The 25152-nt window shown below is 39.9% G+C and overlaps 1 protein-coding gene across 8 annotated transcripts in view; it reads left to right on the forward strand.

The window, feature by feature from the left end:
• The first annotated feature begins 784 nt into the window (after positions 1-784).
• Positions 785-25152, forward strand: part of LOC121506861 (F-actin-monooxygenase MICAL2-like) — a 58242-nt gene continuing 33874 nt past the window's right edge. For all 8 annotated transcript variants that reach the window (XR_005991693.1, XM_041782868.1, XM_041782848.1 and 5 more), the window contains exons 1-4: positions 785-921; positions 13349-13717; positions 19339-19546; positions 19741-19857. Coding sequence is in view for 7 of the 8 variants with exons in the window: in XM_041782868.1 (XP_041638802.1) it covers positions 13457-13717; positions 19339-19546; positions 19741-19857 (586 nt within the window). In the remaining variant the exon portion in view is untranslated. The remainder of the gene's footprint in view (positions 922-13348; positions 13718-19338; positions 19547-19740; positions 19858-25152) is intronic.

Below are 25152 nucleotides of genomic sequence, written 5' to 3' on the forward strand. Positions count from 1 at the left end.
ACAGAAAGAAAGGGTAACATAAAAGGGATGCATGTCCACTGAGGACTTCAGGACCTTTGCCACAATTTTTTTCAGACACCTATCCGCGACCCACAAACACTGCTCTACTACCCGCTTTTGGGTCCTGACCCACCAGTTGAGAACCACTGATCTAGAGGTTTCACTTCTTGTATTAGTAAACGAAGTTTTCCCAGAAATTCTATCTTTTTTAGATGCGCCTGTATTTAGAGAGCTGCAGACTACCTGCTTGTAGTTTTAAAGTTTGGCCACTAGATGGCGGCATGTGCTCTGATACTTATGAGTATCCGGTCTGTGGAGTGTGAGCTTTGGTAACACACTGTGCACATGCTGCTTTCAGACTTGTTTCTGCTGACACTTTTGAAAATGTTTAATTTTTTTATTTACACTTATGGCACAAGAGGAGTTAAATGTGAATGAGGAATTTTAATCAGGCTACAAAACTCCCTATCTCTTCACGTTTTCAGATAAAACTTTTTTGGCTTTTCCGGTGGCTTGTAGCTTTAATTTCTGCACCACTTTTAAAGACAGCAGGCTTACACCCAGATTTAGTTCAGCTACATAAGTCAAATTTTAACTATACGTGACCAATAATTTCTGTCTGTTTGGCAAACTCTCAGACCGTCAGGAAGCAGTGTGTGGTCTGTTAAAAGCAGTGAACTAGCTCGTTGACATGAAAAGGTCTGGGTCGTCTGGATTAACCCGCAGTCACAGTGGCAGTTCAGGGATGTGTCCGAGATTAGAGCCCCGCCCTCAGATACTGGACCCAGCTGCACACAGACAGACACCGCTGGGCTGTCAGACTGACTGAGAACCGACGGATCTAGCACCACAGAGGACCCGGATTTACTGAGGACACTGGAAGCAAGGAATTAAGTTCGGACAGGGATTATCAAATATTAGGTACGTTTATTGTCTCATTTCTTGTTGTTTCATGAGTTTTTTATTTGGCTTGTGTGGACGGCGTGAGTCTGAGACACCTGACAGGAAAGCTGATTAGCCGACATGGTCTCAAAAAGTTTCACAAAACTTGAGAAGCAAAGTTATGTTAAAAGTTAAGGCACAGTGAAAGGACCAACTCTTAGACTGTGTAACTCAATAACACTGTCCTGTGCGGCAGTATCATTGAGTTTAAAGTGAGTTCAAGCTTTGTATTGCTGCTGTTTTTTTTCGTTATTGTTGTTTTTGGTGAGTTTCGTGAGCACGTGCTGAATCTAGTGTTTAATTTATTATCGCGATGATTAAGCGCTATCTGAGGGCGTCAGACATATGGGCTTGTCACTGCTCCTTGCTTACAAATCTCCTTAAGCTCCCTGATTTTATACTCACTCAGTACATGGGTGTCTGGGTTTACCTGCTTTCTAGCAGCTATCTCAAAGAGACTTGGCAATTATTCTGTCTGCAAAGACAGTAAAAAAGGTTAGAAATGTAGGTTACAGCCATTCCTCACAAGGCTTTTTCTTTGTTGTTTTTAAATCCCATCATTATCTAGGAGCTGTCCTGTCAGTACAAGTTAATGAACTTTGCCCAGTATTTGAATTCTTTTCAGCCTGACTCCACCTGCTCAGCAGCCTCCACACTGTAAATATCCCTCAGTCTCTTTGGGCCAGCTGTAACACAAACTGCATAATAAAGAAAGGTGTGGTGGTTACAAGCTGCAGACAGACAGAAACTGATGGTTAATATACAGCTACTGCTATTGATCAAATACACAGCCGATCCTTTGATCAGTAAAGAAGAACAGAAAAAGTCATATCAGCAGTTATCTGAAGGAAGACACTAAAGCAATACTTAGTGAGGCATTATGAACTCCTCAGTAGGAACCATCTGGTTCCTAGTTCACATTTCAACACTCTGCTTGAGCCTCCTGTCTGGCATGATTCATACATCTTGTAAGATGATGCATGATGTGTTCATCAACATTTTTAACAGGGTCAGTGGAGTCAGACGAGCAGTGGTGGGCTCTTCTTCCCATTGCTGTATGAGCAATCATTTCCTGTATACTTCACATCTGCTGAAGACACAACAAATCCTTCTCTATCAAACTGTTGAGCCCTGATTTGTTTTAAACCACAGTGAATCATCATATGTACTTCAGTCAATGTGTTAACATCCAGACATATATAATCACAAGTCTCTGGTACAGACGCTGATGATCCCTGCGATATACACTCAGATTAACAACGTCTTTATGCATAAATATTCAGCTACAAACCACCTTCTTCCCCGCTGGCTGGACTTGTCCTTTGGGGATGATCTATTTCTGACTCACTCAGATGTGAAAGACACAGTAAACAGTGTTTTTCTTAATAAGACATGTCTTTATTTTTCAAATGTTCTCGTGTTGTTAAATAGCTTTAAGGCTATTAAGGGTCTGAACTTTTAATTTCAACAAACAAAGCTATTCTCAAGCTGAAGATGCTTTGAAACATCACAAGATCACATGGTCCAATGAGAAACTGTTGTATCAGAGGGAAGCAGGGCTGAATTTACATACAAACTTCCACTTTTTTAAAACTGTCTGCTGGTAAACAACTGCATGTTCCTGTGCTGGCCTTTAGTTTTCAGTTAGCAATTAAGAGCTTAATTTAAGATTAATTCAACAGTAGTGAAAAAATAAGACTAGTATGGCAGAAAGCTGCACTACCTCCTCATATGCAGCCAAATTAAAAGCTTATATAACTTCTTTTTTTTTTTAATTACTACATTGTCTATGCCATCTTGGCTGTAGGTGCAACACACCAAAGCATTTCATAACATTTTCAGTCAGCTGTCACCACTGTTACAAAATGCTCTGACTGCTTAGATTGACACACAGTTGAGTGTTACATAGTCAAGTTTGGTCACCTGTAAGCTTCCAGCACTGTAATGACTTCCTTGATCATGTTGACAGCTGTATGAATAGTCCTCTGTGTTAGTCTATGCACGCATATACACGCAGATAATATGATATGTAATCTAAGTAAACAAATATTGAACAAAAATTTCAGATTAAAAAGATAAATAGATAATACAGTTAATTAGATGAGTCAGTTACTGAATTGCCAAGTAAATGAGTGGATCATCTGCAAGTTTATAGCGAGTGATAACCTCCGGTGTTGAGAATGAAACCAATCTATCAGTGCAAAAACAGTTTTTTGAGTGTCCATTTGGGTGAAGGAATAAAGGAGCCATGTTTACAGCAGAAACAAACATGTTTACAGCCTGGTTCAACAACAGTTTGTTGTCCATAGTCATCTCTCTACTAGTAGAAACTGCACAGGGAGTTTTGGTTTTATTAAGGACAAGAGTCATGCATAAATTTGGTTGACAGTTGGGTGCGTTTTAAAAGTTTGGAGGCTAGGCTTCACTAAAGTCAGTGGTTCTCAACTGGTCTAGCTTCAGGACCCACCACAATCTCCTTAATGCCAAACCGCGACCACAACTCTGACATTTTCCAATCAAAACTAAGTGTTTTAATTTAAAAATGGTGCCGTTTGGATTAGTTATGAAACATAACATATGGTTGTAATGAAACAAAGGAACTCAGACATATCTTTCAAAATTAAAGCACATCATAGATTTTGCCTTCATTTTTCCAGGCACACATCGCTGACATTAACCGTATATAAATCTACTTTTACAGTAGAATATTCAGTAGATGTTAGCACCATTCACTTAGACCAAAACAAAACTCCTTCAGTGTTCTGACTGAGTGCAGCCCGTCGTAGGACTGATCTCCTTTGAGATATGCAACCTAAAGTGGTTGCTTTGAATTGTTTCACCCAAAAAGCCTTTTTTTGTTTGTCTGTTGGTTCTCCTTGAATTTTACTCTGTTGAAAAACTCCACCTCTATGCCTCTACAGCAACTGTGAGTGGGCGAGGCTGCCTCTTTCCTTAGATATGGCTGCAGAGCTAACGGTTAGACTTGGAGAGGATCATGGGAGAAATACACATGATGTTAGGGTTAGGGTAGCCGCTATGCGACACTTATAAAGAGCTTGAGAAAGTGATGTCCTGTAAGTGTCAACACAGAGCTGAGAAAAACAAACCTGGATAATTTTTTTTTCAAGATATATTTTTGAACATGCCTTTCATTTATAGAGGATATATTTTAGAAAGGTGCAGATGGCCTAGTGGTTAGGTTGTAGGTGAATAAAGTTAGGAAAAGCCCAAAAATAAATGTTAGGTACAGAAAGTGCCTACTCAATGATGTACTTCGTATGGATGCATTTGATATTTGCTAGATTATTGTTTTAGATTCCATGTTTGGAACTTGCTAGCAAGATGAAGTGCTACACTAAGAACCAAGATAATCATTGAGCCCACCTCAGCTCCTCCTCTTTGCCTAATCCTAGATTAGGGGTCTCTGAAACCTAAAGGTGTCATCTTCGAGACTACATCCAGGATTTACAAAGTCATTGGGTGAACACATCTGACCAATGAAGATATGTTAGGAAGTCGTGCTGGAGATGAAAACATGTGTTTCATACTGCCCTGGAAGTTTGGGAGGTGGTTTAAACTTTCTCCTTCCTCTGCAGTATGCTTCCTTCCTTTTTCCACTGTATAAAAAGTGGACACTCACATCCAGATGTCAGCCTCACAAAAGGGATTTGTACTTTCAGGAATAGGTGGATTATATGGCTCCCTGTGGTATACTTGACAATAAAAATATCCTTGTATCAAAAACAACTTTTCTGCTGTCTCTGACTGTAGAGAAGTGTCACGTCTAAACCAGTCACACAGACAGGAGGTACATGGAGACTCTGCTGTAGTAGAGCTACTGCAGGATCTCATTAACACTTTCCATCTGGCATTCTGACGAGTTTTAAACATATCTTAGTCATACTTTGAAATGACAGAGGTGGAATTTTACAGGGGCTGTCTCTCATTTGGGCTTTGATCAGGACAGGAAACCAGACACACTCCACAGGAAGACTTTGGACGGGAGGCGTCTTAGGGAGCTCATGCACTCTGAGTGTCTCTGAAATGTTAAAATAAGATGTGTTATCTTTTTCTCTGTGCCTCTCTGTGATTAGAACTAACTCCTGTTAGTTTACGTCAGATCCCACTCGATTTGTATTGAGTTGAACTTTACATTGCAGTGTTTATTTGACTCTGCCTTGTTTACAGAGTCTTATTTACATGTTCTAGCCGTGTTGATATCTTTTCAGGTCATGTGCTGTTTTCTTCTGCAACATGACACCTGTCTATTCTGAGCCTGGCTTTACTGATTGTTGGCTTATACAATCTGCTATTTCTGCCAGGCAGTAATACTACCATCGAAACCCTCGGTGTGCCCCCTGTGTGGATGAATGAGACACAGACCCTGGTCTTGACCCACACTGCCACTAACACTGCTGCTTATATTTAGCCCTTTGGTTTTTATTTACCTTTTTAATGTTCTGAATTGTTTGCACCCTGTCACTGTGGACTGTGTGGTGAGACTGAGAGAGAATAAGTGTGAGTTGTTTGTGTCAGCAGCTGGCTGGACATACCTCTGTGCTCACATTGTCCAGATAAATCATTCTCCAAAGGAGCCATGTGGTGAACACACCTCGTGGGCCGGGCTGGCCTGCAGACAGAAGCCCTGCAGCGTCATGCGCCCGCTCCTGTTTGTGGAAATGAACAGTTTTCTCCTCTGAAGCTGACTGACATGTACCGTGTTCTGACTGTGTCTTTACCTCGCTCATGACAGATCTTTTGTTCTGGCACAGCCGCCTGAACACGCAGCCAGATTTCAGAGAGCTGAGATAATACTGTGTGGATCTCTGAGGCCGGCTGGAGGGCAGAGCTGGCGGTCTGAGGTCCACGAGTGAGCTGTTTTCTGAGCCACACTGCCTGCTTATCAGGCCTGCAGAGGGTTCCTTCCTGGTTTTCTTCGGTCCAGTCTGTAATTACTGTAGCTTTCTGGCTTCACTTCAGTAGTTTGTGTGTGTTTTTTTCCCAGCACTCCCAATGTTTTCCTTGTGTTGTCAGCTTCCTATTGTACTTTGATAGCCTAAAGCTATGGGCTCTACAGAAACAAATGACGCCATTGCATCTCTAGTTTGAAGCTTGATTCAGTGTCTGTACTGTTTAAAATTGTTTTAAGTAGGACTTACTATTACGGCAAACATCAAGTTACTTATATGTTAAAGATTTGTAGTTGGTAATACATCAATACTTTTCAATAGGACATGTTATATAACAGTAGAATCTCTCTTGTTCTACTGTGTATAAAAGTTAACCTTATTAAGTAGATTGACAGGCCAGGCTCCAAGTCTGGCATCAGGCAGCTTCACCTTCCAAAGCTTCAAGCTGATAGACTTGTTCCCTGTCAGAGTTTGACCAGACCAATCAGCATCGTTTGAGGAAAAAGAGGCAGTAGTTATGGGCGTGGCTTAGTTTATTTCAAGCCTGCAAACATGGTGGCCAGTGAAGAGATTAGCATGGATGCCACTAAAAGGAAGAAGAATTTTTATTAAAAGAAGAACAGATCCACACTGAAAGCTATTCTCTGGGTAAATGAGGTTTTTGCTCTTCTCCTGGCTGGCTTCAGCAAAAGATTAGTTCACTGATGGTGAGGAACAGTGTGTTGCCATGACAATGCCTGCTGAGTCATACAATGCCAATAAAAATATTGACCCCTTTGGATATCTTACCCTTTTATTGATTTTATAAATCAGCCGTGGCCAATATAGTTTGGCTTTTTTGACAAAAACAAGCAAACAAAAAAACTCTTTAATGTCTAACTGAATATAGATTTCTCCAAAGTAATGTCAATTAAACAAAAATTTGTAATATAAAATAAGTCCTTGCATGAATATGTGTCAAGTCACTATTTAGTAGATTCCCCTTTGGCTGCAATCACAGCACAGAGTCTGTGTGGATAGGCCTCAATCAGGTTTGCACATCTGGACGCTTCGTTCTTTTTTGCAAAACTGCTCAAGCTCTGTCAGGTTGCACAGAGTTCAGGCATGAACAGCCCTTTCCAAACCCAGCCACAAATTCTTGGCAATTTTTTGTGTCCATCCCCTGACTTATACTTTTCTGTGACCTTTTTTCTGAGTTGCTTGGATTGTTTTTTTATCATCATGGTGTAACGGTAGCCAGGAATACTGATTAACCAAGTGACTGAATCACCCAGACACAGGTGATTTTCTACTGTAATCACCTGAGACACATTCACTGCACTCAGGTGATTCCCATTTCACTAATTGTGAGACTAGCATCACCTGGTTGGTCCTCTGTTGAATTAGGTCAGTCACTTCAAAGGGTGAATATATGTTTTTTAAACTGTTTTATAGAAATCTGGTTTCACTTTGACATTAAAGAGTTTTTTTTTTAACTTTTTGTCAAAAAGTCAAATTATATTGAATATTTGTTATATGAAACCAAAACAAACTGAAACATCCAAGGGGGTGAATACTTTTTGCAGGCCCTGTCTGTTTTGTTGCTCTGAATGACTCGTGATAAATGTGACGGACAGAAAGTTCAGCCGTGGGGCGCACGGATGGCCTAGCAGTCTAAGGCACTACCCATGTTCCAGGCGGCCCTGGTTGAAATCCAGCTTGTGGCCCTTTGCCGCATGTCTCTCCAGTTTCCAACTCTGTCCACTGTCCTCAACTATCAAATAAAGGCACGAAAAGCCCCAAAACAAATCTTTAAAAAAAAAAAAAAAAAAAAAAAAAAAAGTTCAGCCAATCACATGGAAAACCTGCCAGATCATCAACAACCATGATGCGTTCACATGTATCACCTTTCTTCATCATTTTGATGTTTGGTTTGAACTTCAGCAGACCATCTTGACAATTGGAGCATGCTCAAATGCATTGGCTGCTGCCTTTGGCTGATTTGATATATGTGTTAATGAGCTAAATTGAACCAGTATACCTAGTGAAGAGACCTCTAAAAGTGTATTTTATTGTAAAAGGGCTATGCATCGCAGATGGGGTTCAAAAGTCAGAAAGTAACACCTTAGTTTGGTGCTTTTATGGTTGTTATATTGACAAAAAGAGAAACACAGCTTTATGCTAGTTTTCGAGGTTAGTGCTATCTTTATAATCCTATAGGGGCAACTCGTTTCACAGAATCAGAGCAACGCAACCATAACACAGCAATAGAAAAATAGAAGAAAACAAATGAGGTATTAGAAAACACACAAACTAGATTAAAATGCAATAGTAAAGATTAAATATCATGACTGAAAATCAGATTGAACTATTTTAAGGCTAAAGGCAAGGACAAAGGAGTTCTGTTTGTGAGTCTGATGACTGCAGCCCGAGGAGGGCAGCAAGAAAATGCTTAGTAAAGTGGTTGATTTGGTTCTTCCAGGATTGACTGGACCTTCAGAGGAGCTTTATCATTTTAGTATTGATAATCACTCACCCATGTTGTAGCATGAAGTTACATTCATTATGAGAAAACTTGAAGCTCTAAAGAAAAGGTTTGCTGCAGTTATACGGTTTTGCTGAAGGAAAGCTTGTTGTATAGAGGCATTCAAGTGCCGAGTGTGATCCTCATTTTTGGCGCCCAGGTGTAACAGGTACATTTTTCACATTCCCAACATTCCCCCCGCTATCTTACATACTGAGAGCTTGCCAAGTCTTCTCTTCACATAGCAGTGCTGTAAGTCATACAAGCTGAATAAAAAATATGTATGCTATAGTAAGTCTATTTTTCTATCATGGGAAATGTGGATATGCACGGTACGGTAATGACCTTAAATGATGTAAAATGATAACATCAAGTATGAGGAGAAAGAAGTGGTTGAGTTGTTAGATTTGACTCTTTATATCCCTGTATAAATCCTTCTTTGTCTAAAGTGTATAAACTGCCTTTCATTTCTCAAACAGCTGCTGTTGTGTCACTCACTCAGATCATTTTCTAAACTGACAGGAGACTTAAAACCCTGAATGATCCTCTCAGGCATTATACGGTTTGGTTGTGATGTATGATGTGGGTGTGTGCATTTGTATACTTTCTGCTTCATCTGTCATTAGCTATATTTTTACAGCCTTTCTGCGGGTTCGCTCTGTCTGCCCACCAATGACTTTCCATTCTGTCAGGCTGAGATGGTGAAGTCATTGGACTCGGTCTGAGACAATGCAGTTTGAGTGTCGAGCGCTGACTTGGCTCTGGAAGACAGTAAGTGGTACCTTTTCATTAGTCCTCACAGACTCTAGCAACACATGGTTCTAATAACTGTGCCTTTTTTCACTACGTTACTTGGACTGTGAAATGTGAAGGCGTAAGTGCAGTTAACATGTCTTTATTTGAACTTTCCACCAAAGACACAAGAGATTATTGAGCACTGGCCAATGATTTTGTTCAATAATTGGGTAATTTTTACTCTTTGGCAAGAATTAGCAGCCAAACACTTCAAAAAATCATTTAAAACTCAAGAAGGGAGAAAAAAAACTCCACAGAGGCTTTATAGAAGATCTTATAAGCCCCAAACTCTCCATATACCCCGGGCTAGAATACAACACAATTTTCCCATCACAGTCTGCCGCCATGCATGAAAGATTAAAGCACCTGCATCGTATGTCATGCCTGTCAAAGTCATCCCTTGTCACCCTCGACAGCCAGAGAGAAAATTCACCTCCAGTGGTGGTCCCATGACTGCTCGGCTGGTGGAGCTGCCGAGAGGGGCTAGCAGAGTGTAGGGCTCATGCTGATGGAGCGGTTCAAAGCTCCTCTGTAGCCACGTGGCAAAGGAATGTCAGCTCCCTGAATGCCAGGCTGGATGTCTGCTTTGAGCGGCCTCAGGGGTCCACCTCGGTATTGACCAGCAGGACAGGAGACTTTTAGGTGAAAGCAGACTGAAGATATTCTTCATTTCTGGCCTGAATCTGCCTCTGAAATGCAAAAGCAGCAACATGAAAACAGGATGCAAACACGCATCCAAACAGGACCTTGTGCACATTAATATGCCAATTTTAGCTGAGGGAGCAACATAAAGCCTCGCCACATTCAACCCAGCATTGTGACTAATCCTTGCGTGCACTGGTGCGTTGTCCCTGGCTCAATATCTCTGTGAACAGTTTCAGGGCTCAGTCACGTTCCCACCTGAGGCCCTAGGGAGGGGTGTGACAGTAACACTGCATTACTGTGGGGGTCTTTTCCTGCCCTGCCCAGGCTGACCTCTCCTCTGACCCTGCCCATCCCACTCCATGGGACATTAAAATATCAAAAGCAGACTTCCCCAAAAACCTACAGAAGCTGCGGTCTCCACCCGCATGAGCGCTCACATGCTTAATGTAGAAAATTTCCACAGTTTGCTTTGATGTCGGGTTCTAGTGTAGATTTTCTGGCACAATTTCCAACATGCTTGATGGTTGATTGGAGGAGAGAAAATGTATGTTATTTCTAATCCTGTCAGTTCAGCTCTATTCTGACACTAGAGTGTTTTAGTCTTTCACACGCAGGCCCATATGTAAGCACACTGAATACACATAACTCAGTAGATGGTGGATTATTCAGCATGCATACCCAATCATAAGTCTATCCATCTCTGTAAGTGTGGGCTCGCAATTCAAAACACCAGTTTCAAAGAACCCACTTTTGACTGCTGAAAACATTGCCTGGTTTTGAGCTGGAATGTGAAATACCGCAAGACAAATACTTTTCTGCTCTACTCATCCATGGTCAGTGCTGTTCGCCAGGAATGAAAGGTGCTTAACAGAAACAAACACTGGTGCTTTAAATTTCAGTAGTAGGGAAACCACTTTTTACGCACACTGAGGACAGTATATACAGTAGAAATGTTATTTTTAAAGAAAGCTAACTTCTCTGCAAATAAATACATTGAGTCCTTTCAAGAGACATGACTTTAAAAAGTCCGAAGAGCACCATAGTCTAACCCCTGCTCACAAGACAATATCTAATGCCCAGAGAATTAGCCGGACCCCTGAAAAACCTAGTGAACAGGCCCTTGCCAGTGGGGATTTATGGGTGATGTCAATGCATGTGTTGGATCAGCATTGGTGCTACTGTACCGGCGGGGCTAATTTGGCCACTTTAAACTTATTTTTGTTACTTTTTAACCCTTTTTCACTACTTTAGCCAGCCATTTTTGCTGCTTTTTAGCCACCGTTGACCCATTTTTTAACACTTTTTAAACACTGTTGACCCATTTTCAACACTTCTTTAAAACTGATTTTGACACTTTTACCCATTCGTGACACCTCTAACCCATTTTGACACTTTTTAACAGCTTTTCACCATTTTCTGCCCATTTTGACGTTTTTTGCCTTTGCGGTCTGTTTTTGCTTTTTTGAACCAGTTTTATTTTACTTTTTTTTTTTTACCCATTTTTTGCACTCTAGTAACTTTTCACCATTTTCTCTGCTAATTTTTGACAATTTTCACCTTTTTTATGCAATTTTTTTCCCCTTACAGTAATTTCAGTACCTGCTCCCTTCTCTGGCATCCTGTCCTTTGTGCACATCATGGCTTAGCTATGACATCTGACATTATATTACATTAAATTAAATGCATCTTTGGCTGCAATCACAGCACTGTGTCTGTTTGAACAGGTCTCAGTCAGGGTTGGACATCTTGACACTGCAATTTTACTCCCTTCTTTGCTGCTCAAGCTCTGTCAGCTTGTGCAGGATCAGGTGTGACTAGCCCTTTTAGAGTTCAGCCATGAATTCTGTATTGGATTGAGATCTGGGCTTTGGCTCAGTCACTCCAGAACATTCACCTTGTTGTCTTTAAACCATTTCTGTGTATCTTTTGCTGTTTGCTTTGGGTCATTGTCTTGCTGAAAAATAAATCTTCACCCAAGCTGTAGTTCTCTTGTAGACACAATGAGATTGTCCTCCAGGATTTTCTTGTATCATACCCTCTACCTTTATAAGCCTTCCAGGGCTGGCTGCTGAGAAGCATCCCCACAGCATGATGCTGCCACCACTGTGCTTCACAGTTGGGGTGTTGTGTTTGTGGCTTTCTCTTTGCCACTCTCACATAAAGCTTTGACTTGTGAAGAACATGGGTAGCTGCAGCTGAAGCTTGTAACTCCATCAATCAGCTGGGAATCGCAGGGTACCTCATGATAACATAACTTGCATCATTGATTTGCAGTACATTACCTGCTATAGATTTGATCATGATTCAGTGGTTTTATGATTTTGCAAGACAATGATATAATAATACAGTATGTGCAAATGACAAAGATAAATGTTGCTAACAAGACAGGGCAGGCTTAGTATGTCTACTTACTGCAATTTTGTGTCAGTTTCACCCCGAACTTCTTTTGCAACACTTCTTCCTTTTTCTTTTGCCAATTAACATGGCCTCTGTGAGGACCCATAAAGTAGTGATGCTATGAGTCAAATTAACATGGATACCTATTTAGACTGAGAGCAGGGTTTCTATTATTAATAATAAACCATTCTTTGGACCAATGGCTTTATGAGAGACAGAGAAAGAAAGAAAGAAATATATCACAGTGCCCAAGTATCATTCAGCTCTGTTTGAAATCAACGATTTGAATATGATAAAGCATGAGTCAGGGAGATACTATGTTGTCATATTGGTATTTTGTCTACACCCTTATGTGTACTGTCTGTAACATGTTGCACAGGTAGCATGTTTATGTTAATGCTCTGTTGCCTTTAAATTAATTGTAGCTGCCATTCAGAAGACTTAAATACAGAGACTTAGTGCCAGAAAAAATGTTTTGCCTACAACTCAAGATTCTGCTGTAAAAATATACAACTGACGAACATACCGAAAATGTTAAAGTACTGATGTCTTGTAGCAGATCAGTCTATTAGGATTATTTGTCCTTGGTCAAAGTATACACACTGTATATCAGTTTCAGAAGTTTTTCTCTGTGTGCTTTTTTATGATCCTTGAAATGTTTGTGTTTATGTAGAACCATCAAGTAAAACATAAAACCACAAACAGCCTCTTTTATAGCCTCACATGGTTGTGCCTCTATGAAGCTAAGTAGTAAATATGCATGACAGCTGTGTGATGAGGGCTGACTGGCTTGTTAGAGTTTTTCTCTTTAGTATTAATCACATAGGTCGTGTTTTCATGGAATGTGGGAGTAAGCTGACTGAATTTCAAAATGCATGTTGACTTTAGATACTGGGTTTAATGAGGACTAGTGCAGAGAGCAGCACTGATGATTGAGTAATGTAAGGTGGAGTCACAGATAAGATATAATACAGCTGTTTTAACGTCATTTAAATCACTTTTAAAATTGATTTTTAATACTATCTTTAAACTTTGAATGAATAAAAGAGCTCTGTAATGAAACCCAAGGCTGTACAGGGAATGTGGATTCAAAATTCATCTATGATAGACTTTTCACCACACTATGACGTCACTCTTATCTGTCTTGCCTCCGCAGACCGGGCATGACAATGTGGGCCAAGCTGAGGGTGTAGCCACATCTGGCAGAGACTGCTAAAGTGAGCAAGAGCCCCAGCACACCAAACCATCGTCTGCAGCAGAGAAGATGGGAGAGACAGAGGAGGAGAGGGATAATGTGGGGAAGCTGTTTGAGAACTTTGTCCAGGCCTTGACCTGTAAGGGGACCCTGCAAGCCTTCAACGTCCTCTGCAGACAGCTGGACCTGGACCCTGCTGACAACAGCACCTTCTACAGCAGTCTGAAGGCTAGCGTCACGACCTGGAAGGCCAAAGCTCTGTGGAGTAAACTGGACAAGAGGATGTCACATAAGGAGTACAAGAAAGGACAAGCCTGTGCAGGCACCAAGGTGAGTTTTATGTCTTGTAGAGCAGAGGTTTCAGACCTTTTCTAACTAAAGATTTACTCTGATGTTAACAGAAAGCAAGAGCTACCCACACAATTTAGCTACAGAAAATCAAGGTTTAAATGGATGTACTGATATGAATTTAAGAAACATGTTTAGGGTTACAAATTGCTTTAAAGATCTCACAGTTTTGTGACCCCTGTTTTAGAGAGTATTTTTTTCTGTCACTTAAAATAATGTACATTTCTACTTTGATTTCATTGCCCATTTTCTTTAACATAAAAGAATGCCAATGAATTTTTTTGAGTGATTTAAGTTAATGCACAAAGACTACATCTTTATATATAATGCTCTTTGATAAAATACTGATTTTAGACAGTCTACCTATTTGTGTTTGTAAGATTATTCCAGTGGTGGTGAAAAGGCTTACCAGCATAAACACTCCAAAACAACAAACACACCTTATTTTATTAAATGCCTCTTAGATTTAATTTCTACACATTTGTTTTCCTTTTTTCCTGATTCTATTTTTTCCCAGAGTATCTCTATTTCTTGTCCTTATTCTGTCGATCGTCTTCTCATTTTTTCATTGATTGTTTGACTTAAGCACGGCTCTTCTTTGACGTTATTTCACCATTTTCAAAGGACAGTAGCAGAGAACTCACAGTGTTTTCACAGGAACTTTATTTTCATAGTTTATAACATCTGGGGAAGAATATAAAGCTTTGTAGCACAATACTAGCTTAACTGCAGTACCAACCAAAGTAGTTTTTTTGATACAAATTCGTATATTCAGGTTTACCCTGGGATTGTTTTAATGAATTTGACAATGCAAAAAAGAAAAATGTAAAAATTGAAGACCCACACTTACAAGATTTCTCATTTTAAAGTTAAAGGGTTCTATTTATACCTAACTTATGTTGATGTTTCTGATTAAGGAACTATCTTCATGACTTAATCACGTTGTTCCTATTTTTAAGGAACAATCTGCACTTTGTTCCCTTTTAGAACCGCTAAAGTACATGAAATAGTGTCACATCTGAGTCAATATCATGTATTTGCCTTTAACTTCTCTCTGCCAATACACAGCACATCCACTGATTCACCACTCAGTGTTTCACTGCTAGAGCCCTCAATGTACAGGACAGGAAATGAAAGGGATATACATCGCTTTGTGCTGATTCTTCCCTCTCTATTCTCTGGACAAATGTGTGGTGTTGTTATTTGTTAACCCAGTATACTGTATCTCCAAGCATACTCTACTGCATAAAAGAAAATCGCCAAAAACAAGTGTAGGGAAACTTGTTTAATGTGCAAACAGCTCAAGTCAAAGACTCAAAAACAAAAAGGAACAGAATAACACAAAGACTGCTTGACATCTGCTTCATCCAAGCCTGATGCCAAGTCACACAAACAGACCGTCATTCAGAGTGCAAATTACAGACAGAGGAAATTCCTCAAATACATGTCCTAAGAGCGCTATTGAAGTGTTATGTCTCAGGGTGAATAATGTAAAGATTGCAATGGGGACAAAGATGTCATGTCAAGGTGTGTTTGATGGTAGAGGGAGAGCTCAGCCGTGGAGGTGATGAAGGAAGGCAGGAAAACCTGGAGCAGTGTGATTACCTCTCAGGCATCAGCTGCCCGCAGCTTGAAAGCGTGTTTTTATAGCACACAGAAACAGACAGCATCACTCAGCAACTATGATTATTTGGCCCGAGTTATACTGAGGGTGTGCTCTGCTCTTTACAGGCTCTTCCTCAAAGGTTGGAGCCAGGCCCAGATTCTTATTAAAATGTGCTTTAAATGCTTCAGTGTGAGCTCACTTTTACGGGTCCCGTCTGATTAAAGCCAACACCAAAATAGGGAAAGAGGAAAAAAGGTTGACTCTAGAAGTAAGTGGGACTCTGTTGGACTACTGAGACGTAAATTTAAGGCTCTGATTTTGTATTTCTGTAAAACTAAAGGGGACGTTTTGTGAAATGAAATGTGCTGTGGTAACCAGATGTACAGACAGTAGCCTTTGTGTTAATTCAACACTGATTGTGTTTTCTTTTATAGGCCAAAGATTTGAATAGTGGCTTGTAAATGTCAACACATTAAAGAGCAGCATGGGGCTTGTTTTAATTACTCATAGTTCAGACAATCTGCTTTTACTTGATAAGTCATTTTTCCTCTCCTGGGGAGGATCACATGCTGTCAGTGACGACTCTGTTTTTATGGCGACTCAGCTCTTTTAAAGTGACACATGTGAAATCACTCAGCACCTCATCTTCATATTCCCGCTGAAGCAGCAACCTTTAAAGGATGTGATGTCATTCATGGTTTACAGCCTGACACAGATGGCTGCAGTGACACTGACAACAGGGTCTTTGTTCATCACAAAAACATCTATTTTATGATTCTTTATGATCTGTGATGTGAATTATTCTGAGCACACTTAATCAGAGATAGGTGACACAGCGCGTTTTTATATCTGTCACAGATCTTTATTCAACAAAACTGTAGTTTTCCATACAGCTCTATTAAGGCAGAGACAACCTCATCTCCATTCATTTGATTGTCCTTTTCCTCACATACACTCAGAATTTGTCTTTTTAAATTTTAGGAAATGCTACCTTAAATTATTCCTGTCCTCATTAAAACTCACATGTGCATTATTTGCTTATTTTTAGTAAAAATGAATGCAGTCCAATGTTCTGAGTGCTCAGCACCCTGAGCAGAAGAAACGCCGTCAGTATCATCTTTATTCGTCTTTTTGAGGGTAAAGTTTTCAGGTCTGCAGCTGCTGCCTTTGTCAGGACAGGATTTCTTAACATTGTCTGTGTGTTTTCTGTTTGAGGTATCCTTGAAAAACAGAAATATGATGCACATGGCTGTCCAAAGCAATGTTACAGATGCTACCACAGAAAGTGGGATTCATTTTTGTTACATAGCAACAAGGAATGCTGGTAAGAAACGCTCTGAAATCAGGGTTAGAGGTGCTGCCAGCATTAAAAAAGACGGCTATGGGCGTCATTCCTTTAAGGAATGAGGATGAACAAAGAAAAAGACTTCAGCTGACGTAGGTTTGTTGATCCTCCACAAATGTACTGCTGATATTTACAGCTATATTATTGGTTGTAAATGTTGGCAGAAGTTTAAATATCTCCTGAATGTAACAATCTCTGAACCACAGATAAAAGGACTCATGTGCACAACAGTCAGTAGTTCACAGACTTTAATGAAGCGAAGCAAAATATAATCCAAAAACATCTGGCAACCAATTCCAAAAGGGCGCAGTGAAATTCGTAAACAGTAGAAACGAGCGAATGGTCAATATCAAAAGGTCTATCACTAGAAATAAAGGCTGGAATGCGGTAAGCCACAAAAATAAAACAGGAAGTAACTAACTGAACAACAAAAATGAAACATAACCTAGGAGGCAGAGTTGGACATGGCACTGATATGATAACTAACTTTTTTGGTCTATTTTCTGCTGCTTTCCATAAAATGCTGATAACATTTTGCACCCCTAATTTCAGATTTAGGGATTTTTTTATGTGCTGCCTGGTGATGATCATCTATTTATTGAACTGGGATAAAATAAAGACTCAATACTTTACCTTGCTGAATAATCACTAAAATGAACCAAACTGGTCACTTGCGGATTACACAAGACAATTTTAAGTTTAACAGACAACTGCAACCCAGTAGAAGTTTAAACTGTGAGTGTGAGAAACTAATGCTGTGAAGGACAACCTACAGTTCAACTGTGAGGTGGGGGACCACTCTGACCACAACGAGGTGGAACCAGGATGAGAGGGAGGTCACAGGTGGCAGGCTGAGAGGAAGCGTGCGCCCTGACTCAGCAGGAAAAAAAGCTTCATATCTGGAATAATACATTAACAAGTGGAAACAGGCTTAAACAAACAGAAAGTTTCTGTTAACGTCCGATAGTCAGATGAAAACAGATTATGTAAGTGTACAATATCACATGTACATTTTGAATGAACATCTGAATAAATAGTGTTAATACTGCACAAACCTCATCATGTCTCTGTTAGCTTCTGTGTAAATTTTTTCCTTCCGTCACCTTTTGTTGAAAGAAAAATATACAGCCAGGAGGCAGGCTTGTCTGGGCAGCTCTTCCACCACCTGTGTGCTCTTCACACCTGAGATTACCTCATCCTAATAACCTCAGGCAGCATGATGACACATTGTTCTCCTCATCACTCACCCCCCCTGTGAAGCTACCCCGCAATTCCCCACACATCCAAAGAGGGGGAGCGGGGATGACGAAAGCCTAAGCAACTAAGTTGTTTTTGGTGCAGGAGATGAAAGCCATATAAGGATGACAGCATTTAGTCTGATTCTCTTAAGGCTGGATCAGACTACATTAATTTAGCCAGATTGTACCTGAATGTGTCACCCACTGTCAAATGTTTGGCCTTAATATCAACCTTTTGGGAATGACCCCCGTACTTTGTATCCAATGCTGATCAATAGGATAGTATTTGCTCCCCACACTTAAAAATGTCATCAAGGAGAAAGAACTAAAGCTGTTACCATGAGATGGTGCAGTGTTTCCTCCAAGTTTTTTTCTTCTTCTCTGAGCATGAGACAGCACACACACACACACACACACACACACACCCACACACACACACACACACACACACGTTACATTGAAGCCATGATTAACACTCCTTGACCCATCTCAGTAACGACCCATGAACTCGCTCACAGTTGTAAAAAGAGCAGAAAGCGTTATGGCGACAGCATACAATGATTGGATGGGATCCCACTTGTAGGGTTGTCAGTCTTTGGGGTCATATTTGCCCAAATGTTACGGCAGTCTAGCCATGGCGAGAGGTTAGTAGCAGGGTATTCACTTTTTCAGGATAAAGAAAATGCTCTGATAAAAAGTTGTCCTTTAGATAAAAGATAAACATGACATATACTGGTGATCTCAACATTGAACAAAGTAATCTGGATTATATTTATGGCCAAAATTATGCAGTCCTAGCAAGAGCAACGTTCAGACTTGGTCCAGTTCTGGATTAAAAGTCTCTAGGATTAAGGCCCACACATTTCCTCTATACACAGCTCACCCTTGTACCTCTTTACATGTTTAGAAGAAAAGAAGAGTCAGTTTGCCAGCTTTGGTTCTTTCATCTGTATTCAACAAAATGAGGTCATGTTAGAGCTGCACATTCTCAGACAGACGCTGTAACCTCAACGCACTGACTTCATGCATTTTTGAGGGCGGCAGATGCATGAATAACACCTTAGATATGTTAAGGCTGGAATGATGGTTTTGGACGGATGGCAGAAATAAGAACACCTTCATATTTGTAATTTCCGGTACGTGCAATCTCACTAAACAGTCCTGGAGTCTAAATCCTGGAGATTTGTCTTATAAATGACTTCCTCTCCTCATGATTGTCTTTCTGTGAGACACTTCAGCTCTAAATACTCCAGTGGTGCAGTAGAGCTGATATGTAGATGTTACATTGACCCTTGTATGCCAATAATTCATTAATCTCATGAGAACTTTCTCAGCCTTCTGTGATAACTCTGCTATATTATAAAGATGCCAGCATGATGTAGCTCACTTCAATTTGTCATTCTCTGTCATCAAGTGCCTCATCATCGGCGGGGGCCCCTGTGGTCTACGGACAGCCATTGAGCTGGCTCTGCTGGGTGCCAAAGTGGTGGTGATCGAGAAGAGAGACTCCTTCTCACGGAACAACGTGCTGCACCTTTGGCCCTACACCATTCATGACCTCCGAGGCCTCGGGGCCAAAAAGTTTTATGGCAAATTCTGCGCTGGGGCCATTGACCACATTAGTGAGTATCTGATGCTAAATGAGCTTTTGACCACTCATTGTTAGCCTTTCAGCTCACTGAACAGCATTAAAGAGGCCCTAAGAAAGCTCCAAAATGTAGTTTGAGCTTAAAACAATCTCAAAAGACAAAAAATATAAAGCTCAGCAGTATTTTACACCTGTATGCAGTCGCTAATATGTGCGTGTGTCTAACAGGCATTCAGCAGTTGCAGCTGATCCTTCTGAAGGTGGCCCTGATTGTTGCAGTAGAGTTTCACATCAATGTGGAGTTTGTCAAGCTGTTGGAACCTCCAGAGGATCAGGAAAATGAAGGTATCTTTACATGTTCACGTGAGTTACATGATGTTTTCACACATGCAATTCTGAATTGATCTGGAAAATTTCAGTGTAACCTACCCAGGCAAAGAAGTTTTCTGTTGGTCATTGAGAGGAGAGGGAAATACTCGGAGGCTAGCAGGGATGTTTTGGGGTAAAGTCAGGGTGTTTACATTCACACATGCAACTCACCCAGGCTAATTCAGCAAACTTTTTGGAGTTTTGTACAAGCAGTTGATTTAACAATCTCCAAGCTTGGGGAATATGAGAAGATATATATATATATATATATATATAAGGGCTATTAATATTAACGAGTTCACACTTGTGATTAATCTTGAAACCTTAACGCGTTAAAAAAAATGATAATGCAATTTAGTCACATGACTAAGTTTGACCACAACTTGCTCCCGTAGTCCTCCAGTGCAGATGTTTTTGTGCCTGGGGTTGAAGAGGTTTGAGGTGGGTCAGACACAGCCAGCAGTGATGAATGAGGAGACAGACCCGGGTCTGCGTAATGGCAATTTTCTTTTTAAAAAGCTGGCGAATGTTAGTTAAGATCAGTGTTGGGCTAGTTACAGTTACTGCTTGCAAAAAGTAACTGGGTTAGTAACTGATTTACTGTGAGTAACTGGTTACTTTGAAAAGTAACTCAGGCGTTACTTTTTTTTACTTCAATCCTCATTGTAGCCTACACATCACATTCATTTGTGTTGTTGTAGCAGTTTGAGAGGAAATAACTATTTTCATATAACGTTGTAGCCTCTTATTGTGTTGGAAAGTGGTGAAACAATAGAAGTCAGTAGAAATGTTTCCAAACTTTTGACGCTGTTAAAGCATTTGCACACTGTTTAAGAAGTTTAAGATAGCTTTACAGAGTACAGATTAAATCCCAGCTGCTCTCTTAGTTTCTTTCTGCATCACAGTCCTCTCTTGTCTTATGTTTTTTTTTTTTTTTTCCTTATTCTTTCTCTGAAGGCAGCGGACTCTATAGCTTATATCTGCGTGTCTTTAACAGCATACCTTGCTATCAGTCTTTTTTAGTGCTTCCTTCATGACACAGTGCAGCTGACGGTGATTTAAAATGCAGCCATGGTTGTTTACATGGAGTGACTCCTCCTTGGTCTGCCGGGCTAACGTGAGCTGCACCTGGGTTAGCGGTGTTTGTAGTGCCCGGCTCTCTGGAAACTAGCTTAGCTGTACCGTGTGTTTAACTCGGTACATCGTAAGGTTGGAATAACTGTTCTTGGCGGTGGGAAAGTTTACTTCCGTGTTCTTTTTCGTCCTTTATCCTGAGCAAGGAAAAGTAATGCTGGTGTTTCCAAGACAGAGAGCTCCTGCTCGAGTGCTCAGCCATGATGTGTGTGCGTTATTTAGTGCCTGTGTTTGTTTGCGTGTGTCCGCAGAGGCACTAGTCTCTCACAGGATGCAGATGTGCTTACGGTCCTGTCAGGTCGTCCACTGAACTGGATGTTTCCTGACCTTCATCAAGTTGTCAAGTTGTCGATTGTAAAAGTAACAAGTAAAGTGTGATTTGAATTTTCGGTAATTCTGACGTTGTTAATGATTTTAAAAAGAAACACATTACACTACTAGTTACCATAAAAAGTAACAGAATCACTGTAAAGCGTTACTTAGTAACGCCTTACTCCCAACACTGGTTTAGATAAAATCAAAATTGTGGGTACATGCTGCAGTGATGAACTGTCTTTACACCAAAGCACAACGAGTCTTAAGTACCACCTTCAGGCTTCCAATGTTAGCAAAGATGCTAACAACAACATGGGATCAAGCCATGGTCATGCTACTCTCTTCAGCTGCTTCAGGACAGTTTTCTTCTTCAGCTGCTGAGATGAATGCTGTAAAGTTCTCCCAAACTTTATAGCAAGTCCTTTTCGTTAACAATATTAATCCAGTGTAGAAATCCACAGTGGAATTGGCAAAATTGGAAGTTAATTAGTGAACTTGAAATATGGAAAATATTAGGGATGCACCGAAATGAAAATTCTTGGCCGAAACCGAAAACCGAAAATGAGGAAACCAAGGCCGAAAACCGAAAACCGAAACACCGAAAGAAATTATTATGCCAATTATTAGTACCATTGCACTTATGGCTATGACTGTGTATTAACCTCACTAAAATCAATTGCAATTGCAAAAATTAATATTAATGCTTCAAAGAATAAATCAATTACAAAATTATGTAAATATTTATTAAGCACTTCATTCCAACAATACACAATATAAAACAAAATGAAATACAAAATAAAGTGTTTAACTTGACCGCAATCATGTATACATTAAATCAGTGGTTCTCAGCCTTTTCTCAGTCATGTACCCCCTGTGAAATATTCTTTCAGCCAAGTACCCCCTAAACAGCGCAAAGCTTTTTGGCCAAAAAGAAAGACATTAAACAGTGCTGTGACAGCCGTCTGATTCATCAAACTTTGTCACTGATAAACACTTCCAAATTACAAATATTATATTTTTTTTCATACATTTTAAATATTAAAAATGTATGACTAAAGTCATGGCACATCTTCTCATCTCTAAATGTGAGAATTCAAATTAATGTAGCTAACGAAAACAGTGACTGGAAAGGCTTTAAACCCAGAAGTGTGCAAAACTCTGCTCGGCTGCAGTGGTCTCTCTGGAACGATATGGAAATAAAAACATAGAGCTAGAAAAAACTAAAAACATTTATAAACAAGTAAATTATATTATAAACAAGTTATAAAAAAGACTTCTCTCTTCTCAAACTGAAATCATGAACTTAGTTATAGATCAGCATTTCTTCACAAAAAATAAATCTTAAATCTTTTTATGAATGGAGTAATTTTGAAATCAGTGATTGACAAGCATGTTCCAGTGTGGATCAAACCATCCTGCCATGGGGGAGACTCAGGGGGTTTTAGGGTGATTAAATTTAAGAGCCTACAAAATATTAACTCCAGTTTATAAACTTAAGGTCCTTACACTCTATATGCAATTTTTTCATGCAAATTATTTACACAAAATATTTACATTTAGAACCTGTAACGAATCAATGCAAGCTTCCTCACCTGCAACATCATTTCGCAGCGTGACATTGCTGCGGATGTTTAAGTAGCGCATTTGCGCTATGTCGGGCTGCCTGTTGCCTGTCTCCTTGCTACCAGGCTAAAAAAAGAGGCAAAAACACAAGCACTGACTACAGACAGATATGAGGAGATATCAAACATCAGGTGGTGTTGGAAAGGAGGACGTTTTTGTTCCTCTGTCTGCTTTAAAAGTTGGCACCACCACCACCATGTGCGCTTGTCGGAGCTAAACTCACACAGCTGGAGCTGTTTCTAAACTAACGGGACTTTAGTGAAATATTTACCAACACAGTCTCCTCGGACCTCAGACAAACTACTTATAAAAGCTGTGGATCAACCAGCTAAATGACTCCTCTGACCAGTCTGGAACACAAACAGGTGAGCCAGTCTGTGTGCTGTGGAGAGAGTTAACTCCTCTCACCGCGAGCCTCAGCTGTGCAATATTATAACTCTTACTGATCATATTTGACATAGAATGAGTGAAAAGTCAGTCCTTCCTCTTACAAACTTGGCTGGCACAGTGAATGAAACAGTGAAACAAAATGGCACTGATGTCCTGGCTGTGCGTAAAAGTGCCGCGTTACGCACAGAGTGAAGGACAGAGAGGGACAAACCTTTTATCTTCCGCTTCAATGAATATTACTGTTTATCAGAGGACAGAGAAAACACACCGCAGACGTTCGCAGCACGAATGTGATTTTAGAATGTAATAAACTCGTGTAGCTCCTGACGTGCAAAGAAAGGCGCTTTTTTTCTTAAATAGTCTGCATGTATTTTAAAATCTCACCAACCTCCTGGAGTGCCTTCACATACGCATACCCCTATTTGAGAACCACTGATCCAAGCATGTGCTGGCCACGGTTTTTGCTTGCGTCATCACAACGTTATGTTTCGGCCTTGTTATTTCGGTGATAAAAGTCTTTCGGCCGAAAATGCACTTTTGGCCCATTTTCGGCCGAAAATTTTCAGTGGCCGAATTTTCGGTGCATCCCTAGAAAATATGATGGGTTCAGGTAACCTCAGTAAATTAGACGACTGTATGCTATATGTTATGATATATTCAGATGTCACATAAAAATTGGAAAATTTAGTTTTTGATGAGAATAATTCAATAAATAAAGTATGATTATGTGTTCATATTTGAGGGATTTACAGTAGATGTGAGAGACTGAATCATAGCTTTTTTACTCAAGCACTACTCAGCTAAGACCACTTGTAGTTTAAATATTTGCCCTTTATTTGTCTTTCCACCAAACTACAGAAAGTATTAATAGTGGTATAGATAAGGACTCAGATCAGCACTTTCATTGTGCTGTACATAGAATTAAAAGAATTAAAAACAAAACACTTGACAATAACAACCTTTAAAAATCTAAAAACATAAAAAATATACTTAAACTATCTAAAAAAATGCTGTGATTAATTATGATTAATCACAGAACAGTGATGTGATTAACTTGATTAATTTTTTAATCAAGTAACAGCACTAATATATATATATATGTATATATATATGTATATAAATATGTATGTATATATATATATATATATACATATATATATACACACAATATAGTGGGACTTGGATTTGAAGTTTTATGAAGCTAGATAAAGACAAGGCTGCATCCATGTGTACATGTTTTTTTTATTTTCTTTTGTTTTTTAACAAACATGCTGTGCAGCTCCAGAAGGATCTGTTTTTTCTCACTTTGCAGTTTGGCACTCATCTTTAAGGCTGGTGACGCATCATGGGATACCTCATGCAGCTGTATTTAATTTCCTTGACAGCCACATATAAACAGGAGATAAACATTGGCAATGATGAGCTGTGTTATCATATCTGTATGGTGTTTTTTGCATGATTTTCCTGACAATGCAAGGATTTATGCATGCCATTGACAACACCTTCTTAGTACATTGATACCAGTGAATCAAATACTTCTCCTTTTTCTAATTAATCAATTTTAAATTGAAGCAGCTGATGTTATCACTATCCTGTACTCTATCTGATCATTTGCCCCTTTCTCCTCTCGCTGGTCTTTGAACTCTTAGAAAGGGAATATCTTGCCTGCTGTTGTTAGGTGTAGTCTCTTCAGCGATGATATCAACACACACTGATAACAACAAGAGCCTCACCTAAATTTAGATGTAGACTTGTCACTCCTGCTTTGCTGTGACAGACTTAGCTTTGCCCTTGACATCATGGAAGCAT

This window comes from Cheilinus undulatus, linkage group 1, assembly GCF_018320785.1.
Source record: "Cheilinus undulatus linkage group 1, ASM1832078v1, whole genome shotgun sequence".
NCBI lineage: Eukaryota > Metazoa > Chordata > Actinopteri > Labriformes > Labridae > Cheilinus > Cheilinus undulatus.